At 39.0% G+C, this 11,049-nt stretch overlaps 2 protein-coding genes across 2 annotated transcripts; one reads left to right on the top strand and one right to left on the bottom strand.

The window, feature by feature from the left end:
* Nucleotides 1–318: 318 nt before the first annotated feature.
* cfd (complement factor D (adipsin)) lies at nucleotides 319–4,537 on the top strand. Its single transcript, XM_022191609.2, has 5 exons — nucleotides 319–478; nucleotides 590–746; nucleotides 1,376–1,517; nucleotides 2,359–2,649; nucleotides 4,094–4,537. The coding sequence occupies exons 1-5, from the start codon at nucleotides 346–348 to the stop codon at nucleotides 4,283–4,285; spliced, it is 915 nt and encodes a 304-aa protein (XP_022047301.2). The 5' UTR covers nucleotides 319–345; the 3' UTR covers nucleotides 4,286–4,537.
* Nucleotides 4,538–5,926: 1,389 nt separating this feature from the next.
* On the bottom strand, nucleotides 5,927–8,979 carry LOC110949501 (GTPase IMAP family member 6-like). Its single transcript, XM_022191610.2, has 2 exons — nucleotides 7,635–8,979; nucleotides 5,927–6,633 (listed from the first exon to the last, which is right to left on the bottom strand). The coding sequence occupies exons 1-2, from the start codon at nucleotides 8,431–8,433 to the stop codon at nucleotides 5,927–5,929; spliced, it is 1,506 nt and encodes a 501-aa protein (XP_022047302.2). The 5' UTR covers nucleotides 8,434–8,979.
* Nucleotides 8,980–11,049: the final 2,070 nt, after the last annotated feature.

Genomic DNA, 11,049 nt, shown 5'->3' with positions numbered 1-11,049 from the left:
ACGGGAAGAAAAGCAGCATAAAGTGTTGTTTTCCTGTTCTGTGTTGTGTTTAAGTATGTGAGGTCAGCACGAGTTCGTCCAAATCTGCATTATGCAACTTAAAAATGTCACGAAACTGCACAATACGGAACGATAAGTGTTTTCCAAAATGTCTGTTTTTGTGGATTCTGTTTGAGATAAATGAGACGCATTGAAATTAATGTCAAGAAATATCAATTTAAAGTGAAAGAAAGAGGATAAAGTAACAAATTTACCAACATGTTTTATGCTTTCCTGCTTTTCCTTCCAGGAAACAGGAGGACTATCAGACTCCCACTTGCTTCTTGCACAATATCAGTTTGATTTATGCTTCCTCTGTTTGCAGTAAAAGCCTTTAAAAGCTGCTCAGTCTCTGCTTTTGGGTTTAGTTCAAACGGCATCATGGTGTCGGAGAAAGAGGCTCTGCTGGCTGTTTGCATCGCTGCCCTCGTTGCACAGAGTGAGTTTCATCTCGTCTTGTTTTTACTGCAGATTTAAGGTTGTGTCGTTGTGCTTCTTCAGGTCTTTGCTGCAGATTTAGAGGTAAAAATGTTGAATTTATTAACTTCAGGTGCAGCGATTATCGGCGGCAGAGAAGCAGCTCCTCACTCCCGGCCCTACATGGCTTCCATCCAAGTACCAGAAGGAGAAAACCTGAAGCACGAATGTGGAGGTTTTGTGATTGCAGATCAGTGGGTGATGACTGCAGTTCACTGTATGCCGAACGGGTGAGGGCACATAATAATTATCAGGAATCATGGACAAAAGAAAGTGCAATATCAGGATAAATCTGCAGAAAATGTGACTCGAACACTTGCAAGGCTTCAGTGTGTGGTTTGATATGCGCTGTAAAGCAACATATCGTGGAAAAAAAATATTCCAGCAACCGTCACAATTAAATCTAAGAACTAGAAGATATGTGAATGCATTTTAGCAGTCTGATAGATAGACAGACAAAACTGTAATATTCCATCAGCCAGGATGGACAAAAAGGTAAAATATCAGAAAATATCCATCTCATGAAATTTTCTAAGCCTTAATTTTGCAGGTTGTGCATGTTTTGTTTATCTATGATACATGTTTTTTTATTAACTGAAAACTATTCACAGTTAGTGCCAGTGTTGGTTTACTTTAAGTCTATGTATGTGGTTGTATTGATATTTTTGTGTATTTTATTAGGAAATATCTCCATAAAATGTGATTCTCTGGGTGTAAATATTTTTGTATGACAGCTGATTCAGTTCAGATTGTGTTTCTGATGTTAAATATTGTAGCTGCATGGTGTCTTCTCACTGTTTGATGGTATGTTTGATGGATTTTTCAATAACATAATAATAATATCATGGTCTTTCTGCAGACCAAATGGCAGGAAGGTGGTTCTGGGAGTCCACTCTCTGAGTGAACCTGAAGACACAAAACAAACCTTCGACATTTTGGAGCTTCACAATCATCCAGACTTCAGCATGGTGAACTACGACAACGACATCGCTTTAATTAAGGTTAGCGTATATTTCCTAATTTATCTGAAGCTTCGCCGAAAGAAGGTAATAGATAGAATTTACACAACATGTCCAATCATTCTATGTCTGAACAAAGGAACTTAAAACTACTGTATAAATTGTACAGGAGAACTTTCAGCATTGATAAACATCTACACTGTAAAAAACAAAAAAGGGTATTTTCATAATTACAAATGGGATTTTTGTTGTTTTTTATACCTTGAGGTCAAGATGTCAAATCCTCTTCCCTCCCTACACTGTAAAAATATTCATTTGTTTATTATTGATTGCGGTTTTTGTCAACAACCTGCTGTCATTTTACAGATTTTACCTGATTTGTTACATTACAAATAACATCAAATAAAACCCCAGAAAAAAATTTTAACTTGAAAAAAAAGAGAGAAAAAAACAGGTTAAAACATGTAAATGAGCACATCAAGAATGTGTTTTTATGAATGAAAATTTGCTTCTTCACTTGCAAAGTTGCACTGTAAAATCACACTAGTTTTTTGTTATATTTAAATTTAAAAAAAGGGACATACAAAACATGATGATGAAATTGCACAACTGTATTTAAATCCATTTATATATATAGGTATCCTTTTCAAAAGACTCTGCTGTTTTCTGAGTTATTTATTTAATTTAAGTGCAGTTTTTAAATGTTACAGCATCATTTTTATGTGTTTTTACTGGCAAAGTTGCTGCCAAATTTTTACCTTTTTTATTGATGTTAGTATTTTAAACATTTTTACAGTGTAACTATAAAACTCGTGGATTTACACAACATGCAGTAAAACTAAACACGTCTAAAACCTGATTATTTTTTGCGGGATTTTTGCAGCTGGATCGTCCGTTCAACGCCTCCGACGCTGTTAAAGCCGTAGAATTCCTCCGAGCCGGCGGTACGAACCCCGACACCGATGCAGAGGTGGAAACAGCTGGATGGGGGTCTCTGGACAACCTGGGGTCCCGACCGGACAAGCTGAAGGAGGTGGTGGTGGAGGTGGTGAGCCCGACCCGGTGCAGACGCAGCGACTACTTTGGCAGAAAGTTCACCAGCAACATGATGTGTGCTCATAAAGTTTGTCCAGATCCGTGTGACCAGCCACACAAGAAGGAGGACAGCTGTGATGTGAGTTCCACTTCTTCTCTTCTACTCAATAAAAATGTGGAAGCAGGACGAAGCAGCTGCCATTTTGTATTCTTCGCTAATGCTAACGTCGCTAAAGAGTTTAATTTAAGCCTACAGCAGAAACAAGAGACTTCACCACGTAGTTTTTTGGGTTAGATAATACAATTTGATGGCAACAAAAAGTGAGTCAGCATCAGTTCTGAGGATTCTCTCTGATCTTCAGGTATATACTGTAGTTGGGAGAAGGTCAGATTCAGATTACAGACCAGTATGGAGACAACCAGTCTGCTTAGACACATCAGAATAATAGTCCTGACATATCTTCCTCCTGTCTGCCTGTCCGATGATAATCTGGGATCACGTCAGATAACAGCTGCAAGGACATACCTTAGAAAGGGGAAAGAGTCTTTTTTTTCATTCACACAAATTAACCTGTAATTTCTGGTTATTCACAGAAATTGTGACATCACCGACGGTTCAAAACTTCAGGGTAAAATCCAAATATTCTGTCCAAAGTAAAGTGCACTTGTCTGATGCTTTTAGTCTGAATGTAAACTGTAAAAAAAAAAAAAAAAGGTAATATGCACTTATATAAATATAAATACATAAATAGCCTTTACTTTTCCATGTCATTTTTTCATGTTTAATAAAGCATTTTTTACACATGTAAAAAATAATGAATTTACCTATAATATGTAATAATTATATATATAATTTTATTAATGATATTATGATGACAAAAAAAATGATATGTAGACTGATAAAAACACATTTCACATTTAACAAGAAAATTCACATAAAATTTTAAAAATACTTAAAAATATAAACTAAATATAAATAAAATTACAATAACATTTACGCAATTACAATGTGACTGTATTTTAAGTCATTTTACACACAAAAAGGAATTGCTAGCTATTAACGATGAAATTAGCAGCATATAATAATTAATTATGTAATTTAATTTATTATAATATGACGAGAAATATATAGAGAAAAAGCATGTTTTTAGTATTTTTGTTGTGATTATTTAACAATCATTTGACATTTAACAAGCAAATCTGCATGAAATGAAAAATGTGTGCTTAAAAATATAAAAGAAATATATGTAAAATTGTAATAAATTTGCGGCTGTATTTTAACAATCTTTTAACACACAAAAAAGTTTTTTTTATCCATTTACGATTGCAGTTTTTTAGGTTATTTCACATTAAACATGTACATTAACTGCTTATTTTTGTCATTTGTTCTTATCGTTGTGTTTTTCCACTAAACCAATCTGTAAAACACTTAGCAAACATTCACTTTCAGTTTTTACCTTTCACTTTGATCCACTGCCTTCTAACAGGAATCACACTTGCAGACTATATCAGACACAGGTTCAAATGTGTTTTTTAAGCCCCTTTCTGCTTCATTTTTTGATTTTTTTTATGTCGTTTTTCAGGGAGACTCTGGAGGTCCGCTGCTCTACAACGGCGTTGCAGTCGGCATCACTTCCAACGGAGGAAAGAAATGCAGCCAGCTGAGGAAACCTGGGATCTACACCATCATCTCCCGCTACACCGAGTGGATCGACAGAACCATGAACCTGCAGCCGACCGGAGCTCCAGACCAGCCACCAGACCAGAGCAGTTAAACATTCTGAAGCTTTTAATTAGCAGCAACCATGTTTCTGCCAAATCCTGCTTCTCCTGAGTCACTGATTATTGGAATCACATGTTTATAAACTGGACAGAAGAGCCTCTTTCTCATTAATGCTCGTTTTTATGGCTTATGTGGACACACTGCAATCAGCTGCACAAACAGATTAACTGCAACATGTATTTCGTAGCACTTTATTAAACCGCTGTATGAAGGATTTATTAAAATGTAGACTTTCTCATTCTGATTTCATGACTGTGTTGACTTTTTTTTGTAGAACAATTACTCTAACTGCAATTTTGAGTTATTTCACTTGAGTATTTTCATTTTCTGCTACTTTACGCATCGACACCGCTCCATTCATTTGATAACTTTGACTGCTATATGTTTGGCAGATTCTGATAAGAACACAAAATGTGATCCAAATACAATCCATATATACATCTGACCTTCTCCCAACTACAATATATACCCAAAGATCAGAGAGAATCCCCAGAACTGATGCTGGCATGGACTGCTGCTCTGTTGGTGTCACTTCTCCTGACACCAGTAAAGATTATTCACATAAAAAATATAAATCCAGAAGTTTAAAATCCTGCACTGACACATTATTATAAGACTAAAATATGACTTTATTGAAGGAAATATTAAAATCAGCTTCACATTTTCCTGCTACAACATTAAAATGATTAAAAAAAACTATTTATTAGTAATGAAAATACAATAATACAACATATTTTACTCTGAAATCAGCCGTTTTGCACAGTCAGTTCTTTCATTTCTGGTTCTTTAAGTATAGCTTGATGCTAATACTTTTGTACTTCGGTAAAACTTCAAATGCATGAAATTTACTCATAGAGAGTGCTTTTACACTGTAGTAATGTTTATTTTACCAAAGTACAAGATGTGATTTCTTCACTACTGGTACTTTGTACAATAAGTTTCATATAAAGCACAAAAACAACAACGTAAAAAGTTAGTTTAACTGTATAAACTTATCTAAAAATATATTTAAAAAACACAAATCAGGCTAAAATCAGTGCTTGCAAACAACAAAAAACATCATTTACAGGTTAAATTACAAGATATTGCAGCAAACTAAGTCGTGCATGGAACAGAAATAATGTCAGAATTGCTTAAACGTGATTTTGCATCGCTTTTTCTCTTTTTTTAATCAGTTTCTTGGCACTAAGTACATGTGAGGAATGACTTTAAGGCTTGAAACTGTTGGGAAATCAACATATTGACATGCAGATCTGGCAAACTTGTCAGTCTGCATACCGAAGATGAAGTCCGAAAGTAAATAAAGTGTGCAGCTGTACTTCTTTCTTTTCCTCCCTTTTCTGCTCTGTGAAGATAAATAATGACTGATGTGCTCTGGGGGCTTGTTTAGTTTGGAAAATCCCACATATGCCAGGTTTTTTTTTTTTTTTGCTCAATTTTCATGATATTATTGTCTAAGCAATCTCAGATTTCACGTGCTGAAAGTGAAATAAATGCTTTCACAGATGACTTTATAAATATCCATAGTTTGGTGCTGTATATAAAGATTTCAGGTAAATCAGAGATGGTTGAGCAGGAATTGTTCTTTAAACAGTGAAAGATTTGATTCATACAGTGTTCTCCTGTGTGCAAATTATTCATCCCTTAATAGAAAGTTCCCTTCCTGAGCTCCCTCCTTCCTCTCTTCAATCGCTTTATTTCTCTCCTGCAGCTCCTGAACAGAAAATCTTTTCACTGCGTATGACCGTCCTCCGTGTGAAGCAGCCAGTTTGTTAATTCCTGACAGCAGATCCTTCACCTGAGGGTAGCTCAAAGCATTCTGGGACTTTGCGACGCTCAGCTCGTAGTATCTACTCCCGCACTTCCTGACGAGCTCCTGCAGGGCGGCGTGAGCTCCGGCCACGTAGCCGTCGATCTTCTCCCTCGTTTTGCCCTCAAAGTGGACGAAGAGGACGACGGCGTGTTCCGCAAACTCCCGTCCGAAGATCCTCTGCAGGCGCCCCAGCATGTCGCCCTCCCCCTGGGTGAAGCGTCCCACCTGCAGCACCAGCAGGAAGACGTGGGGTCCAGGTAGAGCCAGGGCCAGGCAGTCCTTCACCAGCTCCACGTCCTCCGCTCCGTCCTCGTCCCACAGCTCCGGGGTGTCCACCAGAACCAGCCGCCTCCCTGCCGCAAACACGTCCTTCCTCACGCAGGTCGTCGTGGTCGGAGCCGCCTCGTGGCCCGATCTGTTGACCGAGTACCGGTTACCTGCCCGATCCAGAATCAGATTCAGGGCTGAAGACTTCCCGCTGCCGGAGAGACCCAGCAGGACGACGGACAGCTTCTTAGCCTCATCATCTGAAAGCCGAAAGAAGACGACGTCACAGAATGCAGTAGTAAAACTTCTTTTGAGTGGGTTAGAAGCAGAGTGGTCCAACTCACCCCCAAAAAGATAAATCCAAGCTGAGTTTTATATCATTTCTGTAATATTTTATGGCCCAGATTCTTCTGGTTCGGTACAGGACTGATTTTAAAATTCTTTGATTTGTTTTAAAGTCTCTGAATGGACTGGCCCCAGAATATTTGTCTGACCTTGTTAAGGTGCATCAGCCCTCCACAGCCCTGAGGTCAGCTGACCAGATGCTCCTGGACGTTCCTCCATCCCTCATTGATCTCCTCTGGGTTTTTTTGAAAGTGTGTTTTTTTCTCAAAAGTTATATGACTTACATGTCCCAATTTCTGCACACATTGAACTAGAGCTTTGCATTTTCCTGTTTTCGTCATTCCTATATGTATTTGTGCAAATGTGTGGAGAACAGCAATGTCTTGGGGCCGTATTTGTCTTTATTTTAAACAGATTTTGACTTCAAACTCCAGAAGAAGAGGCACAGCAACAAAAATTTATTTTGACAAAAATATAAATAGACAGACAGAACAACAAAACAACCTTATTTCTAACATATTTCTCATTTTCTAAAACAAATATTTTACTTGGGTGTCTAAAATGAGATAAATATTGATTTAGAATGTAATATTTTCCTGTTCTAATAACTGCTTTGCTGTGCATGGATGCAAATGTTTGGAGTTCAGCAAAGTTACAGGTGTGTATTTTTGGTTATCTTGAGAAATTCTGATTTTACAGCCTTCTTTTTAAAACAGAAAAATCTCTTGGATGTCTGAAAATGCACTTTGATAAGAACTAACTTTTATTTTGTTAAAAAAATTCTGGTAAAGTTTCCCAAATGACCTGAATGTTAATCAAGAATAGTGCAATTTTCCATTTTAGTTAATATTGTGTGTGTTTATGCAAATTATTGTAGTTCTAAGCCTGCATTTGTCGGATATAAAACCACTCTTACCCTCAGTGCTGCTCATCTGCAGCTGCAGTATGGCCCTGTGGCTGATCAGAGCCTCCTGCAGACTCTCTCTTTTAGTCTCGTAGTGTTTTGCCTCAGCTGCTTCCTTCTTCCTCTCCTCGGCGTGTTTGGCCTTCAGCTCCTTCAGCTCTCTGGATCTTCTCTCCTCATGCTGTTGAAGCAGCAGCTTGAAAGCCTCCTCCTTCTGCTCGGCCTCCTGAACCTTCTGCTTCAGCATGTTCAAGGCCGAGTCCTCCGTGCTCCTCTTCTTGGCTGCTCTTAGCATCTCTTCAGTGTAACCGCCCACCCCGTTTTCAGCCAGCATGAAGTCCACCATCTCCAGCAGAGCGAGCAGGCCTTCAGCTGACGTGAAGCGACAGTATCTGCCGTCGCAAGCGTTTATTAAACCCAGCAGGGCGTCGTCCAGCGTGTCCACGACCTCCCCGTCCTCCACAGACAGAACCACCAGGTATTTTAAGGCCTCAGCTCCAAAGTGGGCCTGCAGGATCTCCACCATCCTCCTCTCCTGCTTGGTGTAGCATCCACCTCGGATCAGCAGCAGGAACATGCCGATCCCTTCCCTGCAGGAGCAGAAGCAGCCCTCCATGGCCTGGCTCGTGGCTTCCTCGGTCACGTCTGCAGTTAAATCTGCATAATGCAGACTGATGGAGTGATGCTCCACCGTCACGTCACAGATTTGGTTTGATCCCACAGAGCTGAAGCGACATTTATCCCCAGAGCTTTCCTTCAGCAGAGACTTCAGAGATGACCATTCCTCCACTGTGGATATCACCACCATCATCTGCCTGGTGTCAGTCACACTGTCTGCACAACAACACGCAAGAGACTTAAAACTGACACTTAATGCTTCACATAATTCATTAGGAACACAGAAAAACACTCATGCACAGAACCTCACTACTCACTGTGAGACATGTTTCCCTGCAGGTGAAGTCGCCTCTGAGATCCTTGTCAGCTAAAGAAAACACCTGAAACTGGATTCTCAGGCTCTGAAACTCGCATTATATGATCAAACAAAAGTTGCTTCCTGATTACAACATTTCATGTGACAGTTTGTTGTCCAGGAAGTGCATTCCACAACAAGCAGGGCTGATTAAAGCATCTTCCTCATACCCCACCTTCAAAATGCAAAATAACTGATTTGTTTTTCCCCTCATGATGGAAAGAAAACAGGGACAGTATAGGCTGTCATTGGCAAAAAAAGAATTTGTCATTGAAAATGTCTGTGCTTTCAGAGACAAATACTTTTTTTTCAGAGACAACTTTCTTTACAGACAATTTTATTTGTTTGACATTTTTTTTCTAATTTTTTTTACACACAGACCAATTTCTTAACAAAGATTCTTCGACAAATTTTGTTTTTACAGATAAAGTTTTTAGACAATGTTTTTTGCAGGGAATTTTTTGTTCAAAGACCAATTTCTTCTACATTTTTTACAAAGATTTTTTAGAGACAAATTTGGTTTTTACAGACAGTTTTTTTTTTTACAGTTTTTCTGCAGAGATTTTTTTTCAGACAATTTTTTTTACAGTTTTTTTTTCAGAGACAAAGTGTTTTTACAGAGAATTAAAACAATAGAGACACATTTTTTTCAGACAAAGTTTTTGTAGAGACAAATTATTTGCAAACATTTTTTTCAGAGACAATTTCTTTTTACTGACAAATGTTTTTAGAGACATTTTTACAGACAAATTTAGTTTTTCATAGACAATTTCTTTTTACAGACACAATTTTTGAGACAAATTTTGTTTTTACAGACAAGTTTTTTTTTCTTCTTTTTTTAAATGATTCTACAAGAAGAATAGTCATTGGATGCAACTGTTTGCTGTTGGTTGTTTGTTGTGACTTTAGTCTTCGGACTTTAGTCTCCAGTTAGGCTGGCTACCACCAGCCTGAATCTCAAGTGAGATACAGGCTGGGTACCTGCTATTCATTTTCTTGTAGGGGTGGAGCAGTTTAAAATTTTCCACAGCCGTTGATTGGGCGCTGCATATGTCAGTCAGTCTGGGGCAGTTGAAGCTCACAGCCAATCGTGTCACTGCTAGCCGCTGACGTAAATGCAGAGCGACGGCAGCACCACGAAAAAGAATCATTGCTGTGTTTGCTCATGTGTTTGCTTCTTTCGCCATGTCGCCGGACGATTCTTGCCGTTTATGTAAAGTAAACATGAGGGAAAGTGGACCCCGTGTTTATGCACACTCCACAGATATGTTTGTGTCAAAAACAACGCCGACCATATCAGATAGGTTAGCGATGATGGACCTGATAGTCACCCCGGAGCCGGAGCAGTCAAACAGATGCTGCCAGCGCTGCACCTCCACACTCGGTCGGCTTGAAAAAGACTTTCCTTTATTCAGGCAATGGGAAGAGAACGTCCGGTTAAGCAGCGTATCGAAAAGACAACGTGAACCCACCCCGTCCAAGACACCGAGGACTTTGAAAAAGACCTGCCCAAACCCACCGAGTCCACTAGCTTGTTCCTTCGGAAACACGACAACAAAGGTAACGCTTCTTCTCAAACAACCCATCATGCATTGCGCGTAGTCGCTTAGTGTGCGTCATCGTCTAACTGTCCCTCCCCGTCCTGTGATTGGATCCCTGACTCAGGGACAAATTCAACCCCAGGTCGCCAGACTGCCTAGTAAACGAAATGACAATGAGTGCACAGGCAGTCTGGGTATTCCCAGACTAGTCTCCAGTAGCAATCCCTCACCAAAATTTTCTCTTTCACTCACAGTGTGAATGTCTTGTTGAACAATTGATAGTGAACCATGATGATCATTTTGCCTGATTCAGCTTCCTTTCCCCACATTTATCTATCTCCTATATTAACTGCCATCTGGACGGTTGTTCCAGTCGGCAAGACATCCTGTGATTGTTTCTTGTTTTTGCATTCCTGCTGAATCAGCCACAATGCAGGAATTCCCCCAATTAACACAAGAGTATGTTAGTGTCCTGACATGCAGGATAAAATGTGGGCCAATGTCTTTGTAAACACCACTAAAATAACCGAGAATAACTTCACAGAGACAGATTTTAACGTCAAAATGATTTTATTTGCATTTTTTATAAGACCTTTAAAGAAATACTATAATTCTGCTACAGCTGTAGAGTTGGTACAGATGCAGGAATCACCCAATGCTGTGATTACTGAGGGGTTGCACCATCAGCTACAGCTGCTGCCAGCCGCTGTCAAACGACCCAAACAAGACCTTACTACGAGGTAAAATGGGGGAAAAGGCCTGATAATATCGAATATATTTGTCTCTTGTACAGACATAAATTGCCCAATACGACATAAGATACTATATGATTGATTAAAACCCAAGTTGTAATAATAAAGAATGTTTAATATCGTTAGACAGGCTTAGAAATATTAATAAGATGTTCCGGACA

The sequence above is a fragment of the Acanthochromis polyacanthus genome, chromosome 1 (assembly GCF_021347895.1).
Source record: "Acanthochromis polyacanthus isolate Apoly-LR-REF ecotype Palm Island chromosome 1, KAUST_Apoly_ChrSc, whole genome shotgun sequence".
In the NCBI taxonomy this organism is placed as follows: domain Eukaryota; kingdom Metazoa; phylum Chordata; class Actinopteri; family Pomacentridae; genus Acanthochromis; species Acanthochromis polyacanthus.
This window is presented reverse-complemented; position numbering and strand designations above follow the sequence as displayed.

Bases quoted from the DNA above. Each gene is read 5' to 3' on its own strand.
- cfd (XM_022191609.2), top strand. From the start codon at position 346: ATGCTTCCTCTGTTTGCAGTAAAAGCCTTTAAAAGCTGCTCAGTCTCT. The intron at 1,518-2,358 runs GTTAGCGTATAT...GGATTTTTGCAG, and splicing joins ACGACATCGCTTTAATTAAG to CTGGATCGTCCGTTCAACGC. The intron at 2,650-4,093 runs GTGAGTTCCACT...GTCGTTTTTCAG, and splicing joins AGAAGGAGGACAGCTGTGAT to GGAGACTCTGGAGGTCCGCT.
- LOC110949501 (XM_022191610.2), bottom strand. From the start codon at position 8,433: ATGATGGTGGTGATATCCACAGTGGAGGAATGGTCATCTCTGAAGTCT. The intron at 6,634-7,634 runs GTAAGAGTGGTT...TTCGGCTTTCAG, and splicing joins GCAGATGAGCAGCACTGAGG to ATGATGAGGCTAAGAAGCTG.